Here is a 23,118-nt window from a genome sequence, read left to right as displayed (position 1 = left end):
TCCTTCTGTTCCAAAAACGAGCAACTTGTCGTTGTTTTTCAAAACAAAGAAATGAAAAGGGCCAACCCTAAAAATATCCTTCAATTATATATGTAATCTCATTTCTCAGTAAACAATTTTTTTTTATATCAGTTTTACCCTTAAGTCTTCAAAAATTATAAATTAAGAACTTCAAACAATATCATTTTATAAGAAACTTACCGTTCGTTCGTTAAACGACTCTAACATACATTATAATTGAAAAATCAAGATGTTTTGGAATAAGATTTATATAAAGAAATTAACAATATCCTAGCAATTTAAGAGTATATTTGATATTTATTCCCAGAAAAATGAACAATTTATTATTCGAGTTAAAATAGAGAAAGGTATGTTATTGAGTAATTCAAATAAGGGTAAACTGATTTTTTCACAGACTCCCTAAACTTATAAAAGAATTTTTTTATTTTTTTTTGTATTCTATAAAATATCCTTTTAAATAAGAGATTAATTGCCTTACCTTTGTAAGGACTTATTATATTGAACGACTCCTAAGTGAACAAAAAACCATCTAGAACACGGCTACAAAGCGTTGCCACGATGTCGTGCTCTTGTGAGGAGAGTATAACAAGATGATGACTTCACTGGAGACCTTTGGACTAGGTTTTGTTTTATTTGTTTGTGCTATAATAAGATTGATGTTTGTTTATTTTTTAACTATGAATGACTTACTTTGTTTAAGAGTTTTGGCATGCTTTCTTTTTACTTCCTGTTATGCAAAAACATTCATGCATCACTTATATTATTTATGAGAGCACACACTAAAAAGCTTTAGGCTAAGTGGAGGACCATTAGCTTACCTTATGACTTGAGTCAAGATTTAAGTTTCTGTAAACCCTAACTCTTCACTGAGTGTTTAGACTGATAATAATTGATACACGTGTCATCCTATTGCCTACTAAGCCCCTATATTGCCTTCACGAAAGGGATCTCTAGGACAACAAGAGATCTGTTTTACAGATCAAGTAGTAAACTTACCTCTTGTCTCACGTAAAAGAACCAGAAACTGCCTTTAAGATGTATGCTCCCTACATATGTTTTGCATCAAGGTAAGCCCTTCATGTAGCATCTAAAATTCAGGACTTGCGTGTGACACAATGACCATCACTCGGGAAATTTTCGCTGTAATATTTCATTTGCAGAAGAAATATAGTCCCCCCCCCCCCCCAAGATTCAAATCCCTTTTAGAATCCATACAAGAGAATAAAAGCATGGACATCATGATGAAGGAGATATACATGCTAACATGTATGCTTGGAAACGCTTAGTAAGCCCTTTCCATGAAGATACCAGAAAATGCTCCAAAACATTCAATAGAAAAACCTCATTTTGTAATTGGGGTCTCAAGTACCGGTAGTATCATCATTCTCTTCCTCTTAACATCAAAAGATAAATAGTGCCTCTCTAAAGCTAGTGTATGTTGAGAACCTTAAAATTGTTGACACAAATCTTGAAAAGCCAAACATAAAGAGGAGGAAAATAATTTTAGAACTAGCCTTGACAGTAGTAAGAAGTGAAATGGATAACTTAGTAGCTATTAAAGGAACAATAACACCTTTTTTAGGAGTCACATGATAAAGCTAAAAGCCTTGTCAGATGTCAATACAGAGCAGGATCACCTAGTGATTGAAATGACACAAAGAGAAGTCATAGAAGATGAATGACCAAAGAATTCCCTTGAGTCAATAAGGGTGAGATGGTTACGGACTGTTAAAGAAGTAGAAGGTATCCTTAGCTATAAGTTTAACAACAAAAAGTTGTTAGAACAAGCCTTCACGCATAACTCTTTCTCTGATAAAGAGCCATCTTCTAGGCATCTAGAATATATAAGGGATTTCGTGTTGAACTTCTTTCTTACAAAAGAATAATACTCCCAGTACCCATACTTGTCACCGAGTATATTAACATAACTCAGGACAGTTAATGGGGGTATAGAAAAGTTAGCCCGAATAGCCCTTAAGCACAATTTACACCAGTATTTGAGTTGTAAAAAGCCTTTTATAAAAGAACAAATTATAAAATGCTCAAAAGACATCTTGCATTATCCTTTGTACTCTCATAGACTCATTAAAACACCAAAAACCCTAACTAATCTGGTAGAAGCAGTTATAAGAGATGTATTTGAGGACATTAAACAATCCCTTAACAGGGTATGAGAAACATTCAAGGGTGTGATGAAACCATTCATTTGCCTATAAACACTAAGAAAGCATCTTGCAATCAAGCTGCATGAAACATGCAAGAAAAAAGGTCTCAAAGTCAATTTTAAGGATTCTTGGAATGAAGGCTAGACTGTGAAAGTCTTCATTAATGGTCAATTTATGGGCAAAAGGGAGTGTGACCATAAAAAGAAAACAACTCATAATAGGGCAGCTAAGAATGCAAGGTGCCTCCATGACATTTGCAGGCAATACCAGACTTTGTTGAAAGCTTGTTTCAAAGTATAGGTTTTCAAGTTTAAGGAGATCGTACTACACTTTCAATAGCTTTTATCTATGTTATTGTTGTTTTGAAATAAAAAGATGTTATTATAAAAGTATCATTTGGCATTTTATTTTTCCTCTTTAATCAAATTAATGTAATGGAAGTTTATCAAAATGGATGAACTCCAAGATGCATCAAGACGCTAAGAAACACCCTCACCCTTTCAAGACATTGTGATCAAATCAATTTTATGAAAACCTTTTACCTACAAATAAATAAACATGCGTTTTGATTTTAGAAATAATTTGATGTTTACTCAAAACAACATTTTGACATCCTATTTATAACATGACAAACAAATCATTCAAAAAATTCCCATTTTAAGATGACCAAAAAATTCTAAACCAAGACATAAAAAATAAAAAATGCATAAAAAACTCACATCTCATGTCTCTTGGGCTATATTTTTGTTGTATGCATAATCACATGTAGCTTGATTTGTTAATCATTGATTCATAAAAACCATAAGTTCCAAACAATTATGCTGAATAAGGACAAAACTTATCGGTTCTAACCACTTCCTTTGTGATCCCTATTTGAGCTTGAATTAGTTTTTTTTTGTAAAAATCCTGACTAGGATCACACCTTATGATGCAAAATCTAGAGGAATTTAATGGAATTCACGACCTCAAGATCAATCTAATCCAAGTTTGTTGAGATTTGAATAAGCTTATCACAATGAAAGACTTGCTCCAAGGCAACAAGACTATAAACCAACTCGATCACAATGTCTACACCTGGAGACGAGTAAAGAAAGTATAAATTCACAATACAGAATGATCAATTCTTTGAAGAGTTGAAAGTTCAATCAAGAACCAAGATGGAGCAACCAAAAGTCGGCTAGAATGCTGAAAATATCATCAAAAGTCTCCCTAAAATTATTCCTAAAGAGTATTTAAACTCCAAGCCAAAACCCTAGTTTTCCTAATGGATCTCACATAAGCCCAATTTAAATAATAATCAACCCAAGATAAAACTAGCCCAAACTAAATAAAATAAACAAGTCTAAGACCCAAATAAAATGTCTCCTCTCAAAATAAATAAAGTTTGATAGCCCAACTAATTAAATAAGACAAGTTTGTTGTTTCTGCATTCTATCTGACAGCAGCAAAACCCAACTTAAAACAGATGGTTCTCTCTCTTCTTAATGAAAGGTATGGAAGTCTAGTTTCCATCCTAACTAGAATCACATCAAAATTCAATCTTTAGCTCCAGTTATGACAAAAAAAGTAACGAAAAGTCAAATTGTCCAAATTTAGTCTTCTTCTCTCAATCCTTGTGTAATGGTCTTGGTTCCACTAACAAGCCCCTCTTGAACATGAATCAGATTAATCAAGGCTTGCTTTTTATTATTACAAATCCTCTTGAAGTCCACCTTAGCCAATGTCTCTTGAAGAAGTCCATTGAAAGCTTCTTTGAACTTCTTAGCCCTAAGCCTAGTAATTGGACCAACTAGAACCTCCAATAGATCCATTGATGGTTGGATCGCATCATCCCCTCTCTTCTCAAAAGGATTTGACCTCAAATCATCACCTACATCAAACAAAGAAAGATCAGAAATATTGAATGTAGCACTAATATCATACTTACCTGATAGATCCATTTCGTAGGCATTATCATTAATCCTTTGTATGATCTAATAAGGACCATCTTCTCGAGGCATCAACTTTGATCTTCTTTATTCAGGAAACCTTTCCTTCCTCATATGCACCCAAACCCAATCACCTGGTTCAAATCTCACCAATTTCGTCCTCTATTGGCTTTGTTTGCATATTGTTCATTCTTCTTTTCTATTTGTTGCCAAATCTTTGTATGAAGATCTTTCACCACCTGTGCTTTTTTATTACCATCAAGACTAACCCTTTCATCAACAGGTAAAGGAATCAAATCTAATGGTGTCAAAGGGTTAAAACCTTACACAATCTCAAATGGTGAATAATCAGTAGTAGAATGCACACTACGATTATATGCAAATTTAATGAATGACAAACAATTTTCCTAATTTTTAAGATTCTTTTGAATGATAGCCCTTAACAATTGAATCAAAGTCCGGTTAATAACTTCAGTTTGGCCATCTGTTTGTGGATGATAAATAGTAAAATATAAAAGTTTAGTTCCTAATTACCCCACAAAACCTTCCAAAAGAAACTCAAAAACTTAACATCTCGATCGAATATAATGCTCCTAGGAAGACCATATAGTTGAATGACCTCTCTAAAGAATAGGTCAACTATATTTGTTGCATCATCAGTTTTATGACAGGTAATGAAATGTATCATCTTAAAAAATCTATCAACAACAACAAATATAGATTCTCTTCCTTTCCTGGACCTAGGCAGACCCAAAATAAAATCCATAGAAATATCAACCCAAGGTTCTTTAGGAACAGGCAAAGGTATGTATAGTCCATAAAGCATTACCCTAGACTTAGCTTGTCTACATGTTATGCACCTATCACATATTCTTTGCACATCTCTTTTCATATTAGGCTAATAAAAGTGCTCATGCAGAACCTTCAAAGTTTTAGTAATTCCAAAATGCCCCATGAAACCTCCTCTATGTGCTTCCCTCACAAGTAATTCACGTAAAGAACAATTAAGCACACATAATTTATATTCCTTAAACAAAAATCCATCATGCCTAAAATATTTATCCTTGGCTGAAACCTTGCATGTGTCATATACAGCACCGAAATCAGCTTTGATTTTAACAAGCTAAAAACATTTTCTTGTTCTTCTTCCTACTTGAAACCCACGATTTTTCTTAACAATTTCAGTCAATGGAGAGGCTATCATACTAAAATCTTTAACAAATCTCCTATAAAACTAGCCAAACCATGAAAAATCCTAACATCTGTTATGGATTTTGGTTTAGACCATTCTTGAATAGCCTTAACCTTAGCCTCATCCATTTCTATACCTTTTGCACTAACCATATATCCAAGAAAAACAATCATATCCATGCAAAAATCACACTTTTTTCAAATTAGCATATAAGGACTCTTTTCTAAGCACATCAAGAACTTGTCTCAAATGACCTATATGCTCATCAATATCCTTACTATAAATCAAGATATCATCAAAGTAAACGACTACAAACTTACCAATAAAAGCACGCAACACATGATTCATCAATCTCATAAAAGTACTATGTGTATTAGTAAGTCCAAAAGGCATAACCAACCACTCATACAAATCATATTTAATTTTAGAAGCAGTTTTCCATTCATCCCCTTCTTTCATCTTAATTTGATGATAACCACTTTTCAAATTAATTTTCGAAAACAATTTAGAACCATGTAATTCATCCAACATATCATCTAATCTAGGAATGGGATGTTGATACTTTATGGTGATGTTATTGATAGCTTAGCAATCCACACACATTTGCCAAGTTTTGTTCTTTTTTGGAACAAGAAGCACGAGAATTGCACAGGGACTCATGCTCTCTCGAATGTATCCTTTCGACATCAACTCCCCCACTTGCCTTTGAAGCTTCTTAATCTCTTCAGGATTGCTCCTATAAGTCGGTCTATTTGGTATAGATGCTCTTGGAACAAAGTCAATTTGATGCTCAATACCTCTAATTGGCGGCAAACTACTAGGAATGTCATCCGGAAAGACATCCTCAAATTCCTGCAAAAGAACTTTAATAACACTAGGAACACAAGAATCTAAATCATCTGAGTTAAAGAATGCCTCCTTATACACAAGTAAAATCATAAGCAAGTCTAGAAAGATATGCATGTTTAAGATCTTAGATTTTGCAAAAAAATTAAGGTGCTTCCCTACATTTTCTACACACTCTTTTTTTCTCACCCTTTCTTTCTTCTCTCCACTCATTTTCTCTCCACTCTCGGCCTTCCTTTGATTTTTTTTGTTCTTGGTCGTGACCCTCCCCTAATGTCCTAAGGGCCGAAACTTTGTTCCCTTTTTTTTCAACTCATGGCTCACTTTCTGTTCTCTCTTCCTCACATCCTCACCATGTTGTTCAACTTGTTTTTTCATTTTGGCCGAATCTTTTTGTTCCTCCACTTTGGCCGAAACATGTTGTGCTCTTCCTCATAGCCATTCTTCAATTGAATTTGATCTTTATACACTTGCTTTGGTGAGAGTGGGGCAAGTGTATAAATCCTTCCATCCTTCTCCAATGAATACCTGTTCTTAAACCCATCGTGCTTGGCTTTTCTATCAAATTGTCAAGGCCTTCCTAGTAACAAATGAGTAGCATGCATAGGCACAACATCACATAACACTTCATCCTTATATTTGATCACAAACTATGAGTATGGGGAATGAGAGGGTAACTCAAGTCATAGAAGAAGGCCAAATAAAGTTAGAGTTGTCCTCTAGAAAAATTCTTACTTTGGATGGAGTCTTTCATATTCCTGATTCTATAAAAAATTTAGTTAGTGCATCTTTGTTGGATCAAAATGGATTTACCCTTATTCTAGGATCTAATAAAATAGTTATAAGTAGGTTTGGTTCTTATGTTGGAAAATATTATTTGTTGAATGGTCTTCATAAACTAAGTTTAATGCCTTCTTCTAATATTGCTTTACATTTTTCATCTTTATGTATTGTAAATGTTAAATGTTGTGATTAATGGCATGGTAGGCTCGAGCATGTTAACTTTAACACTATAAAAAGAACGGTGCATTTAGATTTAATACCTAAGTCACGTATAAATAAAAAAAGAAAATATGAATTGTTTGCACAAGCTAAAAAACCTAGAAAGACTTTTAATTCAAAAGGGAAGAAAACAAATTTATTGGAGTTAATACATAGTGATATTTGTGATGGTAATAATGTCTTGACTCGAAGTGGTAAGAGATATTTTATATTTTTTTTTGATGATTTTCAAGATATTGTTATGTTTGTTTGAATAATTCTAAAAGTGAATTATTTGATAAGTTTAATATTTTTAAAGCAGATGTAGAAAAATAATTAGAAAAAAAAATAAGAAAATTATGATTTGATAGAGGCAACGAGTATACTTCTAATGAAATGAATGAATTTTTAGAATTGCATGGTATCAACTAACACCTTCTTTTTCACCACAATCTAATGGAATAACGGAAAGAAAAAATAAAACTTTAAAGGATATGGTTAATGCAATGTTAACTAGTTATGGTTTGCCTAATAATTTATGAGAGGTGGAGCCTTATATTCTGCTTGTTATATTATTAATAGAGTTTCTTATAAAAATTTATTTAAAACTCCATATGAATTTTGGAAGAATAAAAAACCTCTTTAAAACATTTTAAAGTGTGGGGGTGTTTAGTAAAAGTAAATATTCCTATTACTAAGGAAAGAAAAATAGAATCTAAAACTATAGATTGTGTATTTGTTTGATATTTTTTGAATAACACTACTTATAGATGTTTAGTTGTAAATTTTGATATTCTTGAAATTGCAAATAGTACTATTATTGAGTCTCGTGATGTGATTTTCTATGAAAATATTTTTCCATCAAAAAATAAATTGTCTAAACCTGTTATTGAAAGTTCTTCTAAAATAGACATTGTTGATGATCATGTTAGAAAATGTAAAAGAAATAGAAGAGCGAAAGATTTCGATGTTGATTTTTAAACCTTTTTACTTCAAAATGAACCTCAAACATATAATGAAGCTATGACATCTTTTGAAGTTTCTTTTTGAAAAGAAGATGTAAAAGATGAAATGGATTCTTTAATTTCTAACAAAACTTGGTTTTTGACTAATTTCCACAAAGGTGTGAGACAATAGGTTGTATGAATTTTTAAAAAGAAATTGAGAACTGATGGTTCTATAAAAAAAATTAGGTTAGATTAGTTACTAAGAGATTTAAACAAGAAGGAGTAGATTTTTTTTACACACATGCTCCAATTTCTAAAACTACTACAATTATAATTCTGGTTGATTTAGCTTCTTTTTACAAATTAGAAATCCATCACATAGATGTTGTCGCACGTGTGCAGCGTCGCGGCGATTGTCCACCCTCACTCAATGTGTGTGTATCTGGAAAATATAAATATAGGGAGACAAGGAATTCTTGTCTCTTATTAGTGGGAAAAGGGAATGGGAGTCGCCACCTAGTATTTTGATCACTAGGAACCCTAACTGGTCTCAGAGATCAGGTACGGAGACTGGTTGCGTAAAGGGAAGGTATTAGCACCCTAAATACGCCCTACCTAAGGTAAGCTGCATTGTTTAATTGTCTGATAAATGCTAAGGTTTCATTGTATTTCTAATTGTTGGTCTGTCTACGGTTTAAGAAAAGTCCTCCTCGGTAAGGAGGTCCTTATCTTATCGGGTAAAGCCTAACCGTTCTAATGTCTATAAAAGAACTACCTTTTGAATATCGAGAATACGTTTTACGTATAAATTCATAATCCCAGATATTAAAACCAAACAAAATATTTTTTTGGATTTTTTTTGAAATTTTGGCCAAGTTCTCGTGATTTTAATAAACTGGTTATTAAAGCCAAAATGCATGCTAAATTTTTTTTTTTGAAGTTTTCTTTGTTGTATGAAAATACAATATGAGTTTTTTACTTTTAGAGGCTTGGCCGTATGCATGAAAACAAAGACATTTGGGCTGGGCCCGAATTGATCCGGCCCAAAGTCCACTTGAACAGTGGACGTGAATTATAATTCACGTCCACTGTTCACGTATGAACAGTGGAACGTGAATTATAATTCACGTTCCACTGTTCGACAGTGGAACCTGCATGGGGAAGAAGAAGAAGGAAGAAGGGAGAGGCGGGGAAAGCAGACCTGGCGGCGGCTCACGTGCTGCTGGCGGCTACTGACCGGAGAACGGCTTGGACGGTGGTCGACCTTTCTTCTTATTCTCTGCGTTTTTTTCTTCTGCTCTGTTCTTCTCTGTTTCTGTTTTTTCAGTGGTTCTTCTTCTCCCCGTTTATGTCTGCTGCTTCTCCTTTCTTCTTGTATTTCTAATGGTGGCTGCTGTTGTTGGCGGAGCGATGGTGGTTCTTCTCTGCGGTGGCGGGCCATGTCTACTGCTGTTTTTTTTTCTGTGCAGAGGTGTCGGCTCCTTTTTCTTCAAGGGTGTTGCAGCAGGGGGAGGAAGATGGTTAGAGGTTGACGGTGGCGCTGCTGGCGGCTGCTGACCAGTGGAGTTGCTGTGGCGGTGGAGAGGAAGGAACAACGGTGGTGCGCAAGGGATGAGGAACGGTTCTTCTTCTTCTCTGTGCAGAGACCGCAGTCTCTGTTTCTCTGTATTTTTCTTCCTCTCACTTCTCCGTCTCTTCTTCTATTTTTGGACGATGATGGTGCTGTCGGGGGTGACTGGGAGGAACAGTGGAGGCGATGGTGGCGGCTATGCGGACTGCAGCAGGTGGTTCTTCCTCTCCTCTGTTTCTCTGTTGGTTTCGGCTTTTTCTGTTATTTCACTCTCCTTGCACCCTCAAAATTCCTCGATTCGTTCCTCTCTTTCACACCAAAAATTCCCCCCTGTTCTTATCTTTCTCTCTGCCCAAAAACCCCCCCTAACTCTGTCGTTTGCTTCTCTCTTTCTCCAAAATTTTGCCCCCCTCATTGCTGGTTCCTCTTCTAGTATTTATAAACAGAGGAGGAGAGGATTACCTTACCCCTGTCATGGTGCAGGGTAAGGTGGGTGATGGGAGCTGCTGGCAGGGCATGGTTTCCGTCTCATTTTTCTTCCATAATGCTTGCAGGGTATGGTTGTGTGGGTATGGGTCATGCGGGTTTTTTGGGCAAGTGGGGTGGAGAGAGAGAGGGGAAGAATAACGGGAAAAATTTTCAAAAATCTCCTTCTCCCCTGTCTCTGCATTTGCAGGGGAGAAGAAGCTGCACAGTGCCGTTCAAAACGGCACCGTGCAATTTTTTTTTTCATTTTTTTTTTAAGAAAAGGAAAACAAAATTTGGAAGTGACCCAAAATTGGGTTATGACAGTTGCCCCCCCTCTTTACAATGCTTACGGAGCAAAGACTTTGCGCAGAAAGCTTGTAAAGAAAACAAAAGGAAAGAAAATAATCTGATTATCTTAGGCAACCTGCCCACACACGCTCACAATAGTCTATTTTCAGGGGCGACCAGCCCACACACTCACATTGGTCTATTTTCACGGGTGACCTGCCCACACATGCTCAGATTGGTCTATTTTCATGGGCGACCTGCCCAAGCATACTCAAAGTGGTCTATTTTCAGGGGCGACCGGCCCACACACTCACACTGGTCTATTTTCACGGGCGACCTGCCCACACACGCTCACACTGGTCTATTTTCATGGGCGACCTGCCCAAGTAGAAAAACAAAAAGTGGTCTCATTGTAATGGGTGACCTACCCAGGTGAAGGAATGGTCTCATTGTAATGGGTGACCTACCCAGATAAAAAAAACATGGAGAATGGTCGAGTTGTAATGGGTGACCTACCCAAAAATGGGAAAAAGAAAGAGTGGTCGTGTCGTAATGGGTGACCTACCTAAGTGGAGGAATGGTCTCATTGTAATGGGTGACCTATCCAGATAAAAAAACATGGAGAATGGTCGAGTTGTAATGGGTGACCTACCCAAAAATGGACAATAGGAAGAGTGGTCGTGTTGTAATGGGTGACCTACCCAGGTGAAGGAATGGTCGAATTGTAATGGGTGACCTTCCCAGATAAAAAAACATGGAGAATGGTCGAGTTGTAATGGGTGACCTACCCAAAAATGGACAATAGGAAGAGTGGTCGTGTTGTAATGGGTGACCTACCTAGGTGGAGGAATGGTCGAATTGTAATGGGTGACCTACCCAAGAAAAAAACATGGAGAATGATCGAGTTGTAATGGGTGACCTACCCAAAAATGGACAATAGGAAGAGTGGTCGTGTTGTAATGGGTGACCTACCTAGGTGGAGGAATGGTCTCATTGTAATGGGTGACCTACCCAGATAAAAAAAACATGGAGAATGGTTGAGTTGTAATGGGTGACCTACCCAGAATGGAAAAAAGGTAGAGTGGTCGAGTTGTAATGGGTGACCTACCCAGGTAGAGGAATGGTCGAATTGTAATGGGTGACCTACCCAAGAAAAAAAACATGGAGAATGGTCGAGTTGTAATGGGTGACCTACCCAGGTGGAGGAATGGTCGAATTGTAATGGGTGACCTACCCAAAAAAAAACATGGAGAATGATCGAGTTGTAATGGGTGACCTACCCAAAAATAGACAATAGGAAGAGTGATCGTGTTGTAATGGGTGAACTACCTAGGTGGAGGAATGATCTAATTGTAATGAGTGACCTACCCAGATAAAAAAAAACATGGAGAATGGTCGAGTTGTAATGGGTGACCTACCCAAAATGGGAAAAAGGTAGAGTGGTCGAGTTGTAATGGGTGACCTACCCAGGTGGAGGAATGGTCTCATTGTAATGGGTGACCTACCCAAGAAAAAAACATGGAGAATGGTCGAGTTGTAATGGGTGACCTACCCAGAATGGAAAAAAGGTAGAGTGGTCGAATTGTAATGGGTGACCTACCCAAGAAAAAAAACATGGAGAATGGTCGAGTTGTAATGGGTGACCTACCCAGAAAAATGTTAGCGAGGGCTTAAAGGCGCACTCGAAAGGAGGTAGGGTTAGAAAACGCACTACCTGAGAAGTGATGTTGAAACATCGATCTGACAAATATTGAAAGCAATGCATTATGATTGATATGCATGTATACTTACCTGAGCAATATAGGTCCCCATTTCTTCATGGTGTCTTTCTTTTCTCAAAAGTTAGAGTGTTGGTAGTAAACATCGATGGCTTCTTCGCTCTTGCTTACTCGAGTCATCTTTTGTGATCTTGACCTCTATGAAGGATTTGATATCATCATACTTATTTGTTCTCCGCCCTTTATCTCAAGGGTTGCCAATTTTGACCGATATTTTTCTTAGAAAAGGAATTATGGAGCCAACCCTACTAAGAGTTTTTGATTGCCCCCCAGCTTGATCATGCCCCCAAATGTTCAATTTGGGTTCGAGGATGTGGCTATGTGAATGAAGGTTTGACAATGAGTTGTTTTCATGTAGAACTTTTGGAATTTCAAAGCTATTCCAAACATAGAAATCATTTTGACATCGATTCAAAGCAAACTTATTTTGAAGAAATTCAAGTGATTCCTCTGGAGAGGTTTTCAGAAGTGATGAAAACTTTTTGTTTTGATTTTGGTGAAAAATATGAAGTGACATTTGGTTGGTCAAAAAAGGTTCCAGATTTAATTTGAGGGTTTCAAAGAACCAGTGTTCAAAGCATTTATTTTATTTGCATGAATAATGATTTGACCCGCACGAGAAAACACTGCCTACCGATCCAGATTGCTTTTCTTTGATCAGAAAGGGCTTGATTAGGCATGTAATGTAGGCTTAGGCTCTTAGTTATGAAGAAAATGATATTTTGCAGGCTCAAAAGGTGTTTAAGGGATTTTAAGACTCGGGATCACTTGTGCTTGTTTCCTGACCTTTTTCTTTTGAATTTCTTTCCAAAATAGTTTTTCATGCCCCCCAGTGTAGGGTTTGGGCTCTTTCTCTTTGTTTTCTTCATTTTGTTTGGTTGAGCATAATCACCTCAGTTGTTTTTATGAGAAGCCCAAATCTTTTTGGATCTTTTGGATTTTCCTTATCATGCCCGAGCTTTGCGTGGGCAACTTTGATGATCGAGAATTTTCTTTCATGCCCCCCAGTATTGTTTGGGCACTTTCAAACGTTGAGGTTTTTTCTATGTCTCTCGCACCTGCCCCCCAGTGTGGGGTGTGATCCTAGTCGAGGTTATTTTCAAAAAAACATTACCAGGCTCAAAAGGGGACTGTAAAGGGTATATTTCAACCTTGTGAAAGGATTATCAAAGATGGCCTTTCTTCATCTCAAATGCATGCATTTAGGATCGGGAAGCCTTGCTTTCATGCGAATATGCAAAGTAATTTCTCATTATTCATTCAAATAAAACTCAGCTTTAGAGTCACTTCATGGTGTTTTTGTTTTTGTTTTTTTTTTTTCAGGTTTTCTCGGAGTATGGTTACCTTTCTAAGGAATCACTTGAATTTCCAGAACTTGTTTGTTTGAACAAACACCAATATGATTTCTGTTTTGTACTAAACTTTGAATTCCCAAAAAAACCTTGTGAACATGTGAGATCATGCATTGTTTTGGGGGGGAAAAAGGGAAAACACCAGTGGTTTTGCGGGTAAAAATTATACTCAGTGTGTTATTTGCATGAGACAACAATAAAAATGAAGGCATGTCCTGAACACAGAAAAACACATGATCTTATTAACAAGAAAGGCTCATTTGACAGAGAAAATATTGTGATCCAAATTACCAACAAGACTGAAATAGGTTGAAGCAAAAATGATCAAACAAAAAATAATAATAGGGCAGGCTTCATCCTTCCATTTTCATAAATCTCCTCTTAGGCTAGCCTTCTCACAACAGCTCTTGTAGAGGTCTCATTGACGGTGGGGACAAAAACTGTGGTCAAAATTTAAGTCCTTCAAAATTGAGGCTGCCTTTTTCCGCACCCTACCTTAACCATCGATGCTTTTTGAGCATTCTGCTTCTAGTGCCTTTACTGATCCACCGCTCAAGCATGATTAGGTAGAGGGTTCGTGTTCATATTAGGAGCGTCTCCAATGCTAACCACCCTGCCTTGATTAATTGCAAAAGCTTTCTCTTGAAGGCTTTGCAAGTATGAATGCTATGTCCAACAACACCAGCATGATATTCGCAAGTGAGCTCTGGTTTGTACCAGTTAGGGTACGGTGGCTGCACAGGCGTCAAAGGTTCAGGAGCTACCTGCCCAATGCTTAATAGCTTCTGGTACATCTCATTCAAGGGTAGCGGTAATGGAGGTAGTTGTTCTTGGACCCTTTGGTAATTTCCAATTTGGCTTTTGGCTTGAAAGTTTTGGGGCTCGAGTTTTTTGATGTCGGCAACTTGGGATGGAGTATGGTAGTTTTGGGATGAGGTTTTCCTACCCCTATAGTCGTCTCCAACATGGTTGACCTCTTTCCTTTCGAAGCCTCTTTTCTCGGTAGGTGCAGAAATTCTACCACTCTTGACGCCTTGCTCTATGCGCTCACACACTACAACAACATAAGTGAATTGCTGGGCCGAACTACCCATCACATGCTCATAATATGGTGCTTTGAGTGTGTTGGCAAATAAAGTGACCATCTCCTTATCCAAAAGTGGAGGATGGACTTGGGCAGCTGATTCTCGCCATCTTTGAGCATATTCCCTTATGCTTTCTTTGTCTCTTTTCTCTAGATTGGACAAGCTGGTTCTGTCGGGAGCAATGTCCATGTTGTACTTGTACTGCTTGATAAAAGCATCCACCAGGTCTTTCCATCTCCGGATCTTTGTGTTGTCCAATCTCATGTACCAGCTCAATGTTGCCCCACTTAAGCTATCTTGAAAAAAGTGCATCAGTAGTTTTTTATCATGTACTACTTCTGCCATTTTGTTGTAATAAGATTTGATATGAGTCATGGGGCATTGTGTTCCACTATATTTGATGAACTCAGGAACACGAAACTTTTTCGGGACAACCACATTTGGGACCAGACACATCTCTGCTGCCCGTACTGGATCATATAAGTCTACCCCCTCAATTACTCTGATTCTGGCTTCCAGCGCCTCCATCTTATCTTGATCAATGCTATCAGATGACTTGGCCTTGTAGGACTCGTTAGCAAATGCATCCATAACTGCAGGGGCTGGTACAGGTGTTACTAACTGCACAAATGTTGGATTATGTTGAGGCTCTTGACCATGTTCACTCATTCTTTTTTCGGGCTGAGCTATTGCTGGAATCTGATTAAAAGTGACCGGTCGGTTAGAAGGACCTTCACCAGAGGTATTTCTCAGTGTTTGCTCGAGTAAGCTAGTGAGGCGAGCCACACTTGTCTTCAGAGACTCCAACTCTTCTTGAAAATGGGCGTCACGGTGAGCGCGCTCTTCATCTTCCATGTTTCTCGCTCGAAGTCGGGTGTTGTAGACTCTTTGGGGACCTATATTTCAACCTGCGATTGTATGTATGTTATTTACAATGAATGGATGTATGTGTATGATACAAATATATGTACATGCGTATCAGGGAGTTCATACTTTAAGGATAGGTTTGGGCCATTACATGATGGGTGGCTTTCTACCTGGTCTCAAAAGGGTCTCCTGATGTCCCAGTGATCACCCTCGTAAAGGCAATATAGGGGCTTAGTAGGTAAGGGGATGACATATGCACCAATCATTACCAGTCTAAGCACTCAGCGAAGAGTTGGGGTTTACACAAACTTAAACCTTGACTAAAAGTCGTAAGGTAAGCTGCTAGTCCCCCACTTAACCTAAAGTTTTTCTCAATATAAACTCTCATAAAATGTGTGAATGATGCATGAAACAATTTTATACAATGCTTGAATAAATATATATACAAATTTAAAGTGTATGAGCAAATGAGGAAATCAAAATTAACAATGACAAACAAAACCAACAATAACACAAAAATCAGACAAAACAAATGCTTAGTCCACAGGGTCCCCAGTGGAGTCGTCATTCTGTCGCACGTGTGCGGCGTCGCAGCGATTGTCCACCCTCACTCAATGTGTGTGTATCTGGAAAATATAAATATAAGGAGACAAGGAATTCTTGTCTCTTATCAATGAAAAAGGGAATGGGGGTCGCCACCTAGTATTTTGGTCACTAGGAACCCTAACTGGTCTCAGAGATCAGGTACGGAGACTGGTTGCGTAAAGGGAAGGTATTAGCACCTCAAATACGCCCTACCTAAAGTAAGCTGCATTGTTTAATTGTCTGATAAATGCTAAGGTTTCATTGTATTTCTAATTGTTGCTCTGTCTACGGTTTAAGAAAAGTCCTCCTCGGTAAGGAGTCCTTATCTTATCGGGTGAAGCCTAACCGTTCTAATGTCTATAAAAGAACTACCTTTTGAATATCGGGAATACGTTTTACATATAAATTCGTAATCCCAAATATTAAAACCAAACAAAATATTTTTTTAGATTTTTTTTGAAATTTTGGCCAAGTTCTCGTAACTTTAATAAACTGGTTATTAAAGCCAAAATGCATGCTAAAATATTTTTTTTTGAAGTTTTCTTTGTTGTATGAAAATACAATATGAGTTTTTACTTTTAGATGCTTGGTCGTATGCATGAAAACAAAGACTTTTTTTTTTCTTTAATTTTTTTGATGAAAATCGGGTATTTTAATACCGGATTTGTATTTTTACGGTATAAAAATACAAACCAATATTAAGCAAAATTTAGTAGAAAAATACATGAAAAAAATCACAGATTTTGACGAAAATTTTTTTTGGAATTTTTTTTTAACAGGCCGGAACCGGCCCAGAAATTTGGGCTGGGCCAGAATTGATCCGGCCCAAAGTCCACTTGAATAGTGGACGTGAATTATAATTAACGTTCCACTGTTCGACAGTGGAACCTGCATGGGGAAGAAGAAGAAGGAAGAAGGGAGAGGCGGGGAAAGCAGACCTGGCGGCGGCTCAAGTGCTGCTGGCGGTTGCTGACCGGAGAACGGCTTGGATGGTGGTCGGCCTTTCTTCTTCTTCTCTGCGTTTTTTTCTTCTGCTCTGTTCTCCTCTGTTTCTGTTTTTTCAGTGGTTCTTCTTCTCCCCTCTTCTGTCTGCTGCTTCTCCTTTCTTCTTCTATTTCTAATGGTGGCTGTTGTTGTTGTCGGAGCGATGGTGGTTCTTCTCTGTTGTGGCGGGCCGTGTCTGCTGCTGTTTTTCTGTCTGTGCAGAGGTGCCGGCTCCTTCTTCTTCAAGGGTGTTGCAACAGGGGGAGGAAGATGGTTAGAGGTTGACGGTGGCGCTGCTGGCAGTTGCTGACCAGTGGAGTTGCTGTGGCGGTGGAGAGGAAGGAACAACGGTGGTGCCCAAGGGATGAGGAACGGTTCTTCTTCTTCTCTGTGCAGAGACCGCAGTCTCTGTTTCTCTGTATTTTTCTTCCTCTCACTTCTCCGTCTCTTCTTCTATTTTTGGACGATGATGGTGCTGTCGGGGGTGACTGGGAGGAACGGTGGAGGCGATGGTGGCGGCTATGTGGACCGCAGCCGGTGGTTCTTCCTCTCCTCTGTTTCTCTGTTGGTTTCGGCTTTTTCTGTTCTTTCACTCTCCTTGCACCCTCAAAATTCCTTGGTTCGTTCCTCTCTTTCACACCAAAAATTACCCCATGTTCTTATCTTTCTCTCTGCCCAAAAACCCCCCCTGACTCTGTCGTTTGCTTCTCTCTTTCTCCAAAATTTTGCCCCCCTCATTGCTGGTTCCTCTTCTAGTATTTATAAGCAGAGGAGGAGAGGATTACCTTATCCCTGCCATGGTGCAGGGTAAGGTGGGTGATGGGAGATGCTGGCAGGGCATGGTTTCCGTCTCATTTTGCTTCCATAATGCTTGCAGGGTATGGTTGTGTGGGTATGGGTCATGCGGGTTTTTTGGGCAAGTGGGGTGGAGAGGGAGAGGGGAAGAATAGCGGGAAAAATTTTCAAAAAATCTCCTTCTCCCCTGTTTCAGCATTTGCAGGGGAGAAAAAGCTGCACGGTGCCGTTCAAAACGACACCGGGCAGTTTTTTTTTCATTTTTTTTTTGAAGAAAAGGAAAACAAAATTTGGGAGTGACTCAAAATTGGGTTATGACAGATGTTAAAACAAGTTTTTTAAATGGTGATTTAGAAGAAGAAATTTATATGGACTAACTAAAAGATTTTATAGTACCTAGTCAAGAAAAGAAAGTTTGCAAGCTTGTAAAATATCTTTATAGTTTCAAACAAGCTCTAAAATAATGACATGAAAAAATTTGATCAAGTCATATTATTTGATGGTTTTCAAACAATAATAAATGTGTATTTTATCAAATTGAAAATGACTTAGTGATATTATGTTTAAATATTGATGACCTTATGATACTTGGTTGTAATATTCAAGTTATAAATATTATTAAATCTTTCTTGTCTAAAAATTTTAATATGAAGGATTTTGGTCATGTTGATGTTATTTTAGGAATTAAATTATTGAAAAGTAATAATGATTTTGTTTTAACTCAATCACATTCAATTGAAAAGATATTAAAAAGATTTAATTATTTTGATATGTCTATTGTATGCATTCCTTTTGATTCTTTTACTAAATTAAGAAACAATGATGGTGAAAGTGTCTCAATATATATATACTCGTATTATTAGATCTTTATTGCATTTAGCAAATCATACTAGATCGAATATAATATGTGTAGTTGGTAGATTAAATAGATATATACATAATCCAAATGTTTCACGTTGGAGTGCTTTAGAAAGAGTTTTTAAATATCTAAAAGGAATTGTTGATTATGGACTTCATTATTCTTTTTTCTCTACTGTAATAAAAGGATTTAGTGATGTTAATTGGATTTTTGATTCAAAAGAGACGAAGTCCACTACTAGGTATGTGTTTACTTTATGTGGTGGTGCAGTTTGTTGGAAATCTGTTAAACAAACTATAATTATTGGTTCTATCTTGGGAATAAAATTGGTTACATTAGATGCTGCTAATTCAAAAGATGAGTGGCTTCAAAAAAATTTAATTGACGTACCATTTGTTTCTAAATCGATACCACCTATATCAATACATTATGATAGCCAAGTTACTATAGCTATGGCTAAGAGTAAAAAAAAAAATTTAAAAATAAGACACATGACCATTAGACATAAATCCATCAGACATTTGATATCTCATGGAATTATATCTTTGGATTTTATCAAGTCTAAAAAAAACATTACAGATCCGCTCACTAAAGGTTTGGTGCGCCAACGAGTTATTCAATCATCAAGGAAAATGGGACTGAAGCCCTTAAATTGATCACTAATAGTGGAAACCTGTCTTTAAATGAATGACGATATCATGAATAAAGTTCAACAAGTCAAAACAAAAATGTTAGGTGATTAGAGAGAGCATAAATATTATATATATATATATATATATATATATATATATATATATATATATATATATATTGCGGGGTGGTCCTGAGTCTCATTTCTATGATGATGTGCTCTCTGTTATGATAAGTAGAAAGAGTTAATCTCTGAAAGAATCCAAAGGCAAATTGTTTTGTAGGATGTTGGTCACAAAACACCCTTGGAGATTTACCTAAGTGAATGTGGTGGTGGGGTCACCATAAAAAGAGCTTAGACAACTCTTTAAAAACACTCATGAGACAAGATATGTGTGCATGACTGCAAAAAATACAACACTAATAGAACCTTAAAATCACTTAATATTGTATGTGATAAGTTTATACTTTGTCTAAAGAACTTAGTTCAAAACATTCTAGTTACTATGGTTCTTGAAGTTGAGAATTATTTACACTAAGTGTAGGTTCAAACCTTGAAGGTACCTAATACCTATTACACAACATTAATTGCTCACTTAAATTATTCATTATACATATTAATAATTTTAAATCATGTGGGGAATGTTACAATTTTAATTTAAAGTTTACCTTTAATGATAACCATTAGTAACAATTATTATAGCCATTTTAATTAATTACTATAACCATTATAATTAATTACTATAACCACCATTTTATGTTTTAATGGTAGGATTGGTTATCATTAATTTCTCATATTTAATTGTTTTAAATAAGATTGGTAACATATATATAAAAGTTAGTAAATTGGTGAGAAGAGATAAATAAATAAATAAATATAGATGATAGAAACAAAGTTTAATGTAGTGATGAAGAGGTTGATGTTGTGAATACCCCATTGTATAGGTGGTATGGGGTATCTATACACCTATTCTTGCTTGTCAAAGGTCACATGACTTACCTGATGAGAGGAGTAGGAGTGGGAGTGGAGAGTATAGGATAACCCACCTGATATGGAGGTGACGAGAAGGTGTGATGGTGGAAAGTTAGACGCATGTTTCTTAACTAGTGAAAATAACAAAGAGTATGTTCAACTAATAACAAACAATAAAAGTGTTCTAGTTATGTTGGTGATTAGATGAATATTCTTTCACCGAGATATGGACCAATCACATACATGTTTATGAAAATTTAACAAGCTATATATATATTTTTTATATAAAAAAAGCAATAGAGTGGCGCTTTTTGGGGTGCGTATCATTGTTAGACGTGTCATTGCGTATCATTAGACTGAATAATACTTAGAAAGAGTGAAAAGACTTATTGTTACCCAAGCGGTAGGAAAATCCATTATTGTTTTGGCCTGATCCAAATGACATATTAAAGCATCCCTTACCATTTGGGCCTGACCAAGTGGCGAGAGAGAAGCACACCCTACTATTTGGGCCTGCCCTAAATACAAGGGTTGTGTTTTTTTTTTCAATACCCGTCATTTTCCATTCCAACAAGGAGCTTAAGTGAAAACGACACAAGAATTTGGAGTGTAGAATGTAAAAGTAATTGAAAAATGTTTTTTTGGACCTAATTGCTAGTTTTTTCACAGTTTAAGGCTTGTATGGAATGAGTCAAGATGATTATGGCTGGTTACAACCCTCGTTCTTCTCAATATTAGCATTTCTCATCGATAATTTTATTTGTTGTCTTTCATGCAAATATATATTTTTAAAATCATTTAATTAAATAAAAAATAAATTCCAATAAAACAAGGTTATTAAACTTGATTAAAGCCATAATTTAGATCGCAGGTTGACAGATTAACCTAGTTTGACCTAAGTCAATCTAAAATATCGTTGTTTTAATATATTATATAATTTTTTTTAATCAATTCAGGTTTTGACCAAAGCAACCAAGGTGTAGATACATCTATTAGGTATGGTAGGCCATGCTGGATCAACTCAACTCTCATTATGTTTACTTTAAAACCAAGTCTAACCTAAGATGTTAGCATCACCATGCTAATCCACTAAGCTCGACTATATTTAATAACATTGCTAAAACTTACTAGTATAACTCTAAAATACTAAATAATTCTTGTAATTTACCAACACAATTAGAGAATTGTTATTGGAGATTTTTTTTTGTTCTCCATAAAATCCAAATTGAACCACTCATACTGCACTCTTTCCTACTCATACATGTTTGAACGACACAGTCACTCTGGAATTCCAAGTAGATTTCAGGGATGAACCATACATCATCACTTGGATTTGGTCATTCTAATCACTTTAAATAATTTATGTAACACTATCGATATAGGTTGTTGTCCTTCATCATCAATGACGACCTCTTTCCATTATATATCCAACCCCTTATCCCAGTCTTAGCACATTGTCTCGAACTACAAACGTTTTCATGGTCATGAACTTCACAAGATGCCTAATCGTCTTAAGCATAAGCTCTCTACCAAAGCTCCAACTCCAGCTATCTAAGGCTCCAACTATGTAGATCCAAAGAACCTTCTTCTTCTACCAAAGCTCCAACTCCAGCTATCTAAGGCTCCAACTATGTAGATCCAAAGAACCTTCTTCTACCAAAGCTCCAACTCCAGCTATCTAAGGCTCTCTTCTTTCAACTCTAAAGCACTTTGCATCGATTACCCTATCCTCCTGACCCCACCACCATCAACAATTTATTACAAATGCCAACTGTCAAGTAAGATTTTTTATGTAGGCTGCAAATGCCAATCAGGATCGTGCCCACACTACTACCTATCATCATATTAGAGCATTGAATCACCCCATTTTGCATGGAAGAAAAAAGTCAGGTGGCAAGACAAACCTCACCTAAACTTGCCCTTGTCATTTTTTTTTTATGAGAGTGGGGATATGGTTCTCTGAAACACACACGCAGCGGAAACTATAAATTCAAAATTTTTTCAAGAACCCCAAGGATCTCATTAGACATATCTAGGGTTGTTTAAGGTTTATACAAAGATTATCTAAAGATAAAATATTCTTTTTAATTTTGAATAATTGCTTCAAGGCTTGGTTATCGCAAACCCCAAGTTGCCTAAGTATCTAGCCTCTAATGGGAATCCACACGAACCACTAATGAGAAATGTCTTAAACACTTTTAGAATAGAGGAATAGCTATACTTTTGTGTGCTAGCTCTTTTCTTTTGTGTTTTAGATATTTTTGTATTGTACTTCACTCGTAAAAAAATAAAATGCATAGCTTTCTATTTAAAAAAAAAAACCTAAAAATCTTATAAATGATAAAATATCAATTTGTCCCCTGAACTCACATATATTATTTCAAGACAATTTTATAAATTTATTCAATCAAGTCCCTACTTGATTTTTCTAGGTCTAGAATATTAATTCCATGTATAAATTACACTCTAGTCCTTAATTTCTAAAACTTATTTACAATGAAGTCACACTTGATTAATCATTTCATTTTACTTTCTGACCAATAGTTCTTATGTGTATGACCCATTAGATTTCCTAATAAGTTGACCCAAATATAAGTCACATCCTAAATAAAATAGGATTAAAATAATTAATTTATTATCAATTCAATAATTGATTGATTTATATTTAAAGATCAAGTATAATGTCTAGCAACCTGTCATGATCCTCTAAATATTAGGAAAGTTATAAGTGGTTTGACTTAAACTTTTAGTGACCAGTTTCTCAGTATAATTATCATCACTTTCTTAGTGTAATTATCATCCCT

The 23,118-nt window shown here is 36.4% G+C and overlaps 1 protein-coding gene across 1 annotated transcript; it reads right to left on the bottom strand.

The window, feature by feature from the left end:
• Positions 1–14,117: 14,117 nt before the first annotated feature.
• LOC112324166 (uncharacterized) lies at positions 14,118–15,476 on the bottom strand. Its single transcript, XM_024585815.2, has one exon. It carries the CDS (start codon positions 15,474–15,476, stop codon positions 14,118–14,120), a length of 1,359 nt encoding a protein of 452 aa, XP_024441583.2.
• Positions 15,477–23,118: the final 7,642 nt, after the last annotated feature.

The sequence above is a fragment of the Populus trichocarpa genome, chromosome 14 (genome assembly GCF_000002775.5).
Source record: "Populus trichocarpa isolate Nisqually-1 chromosome 14, P.trichocarpa_v4.1, whole genome shotgun sequence".
Taxonomy (NCBI): Eukaryota; Viridiplantae; Streptophyta; class Magnoliopsida; order Malpighiales; family Salicaceae; genus Populus; species Populus trichocarpa.
This window is presented reverse-complemented; position numbering and strand designations above follow the sequence as displayed.

Bases quoted from the DNA above. Each gene is read 5' to 3' on its own strand.
- LOC112324166 (XM_024585815.2), bottom strand. From the start codon at position 15,476: ATGGAAGATGAAGAGCGCGCTCACCGTGACGCCCATTTTCAAGAAGAG.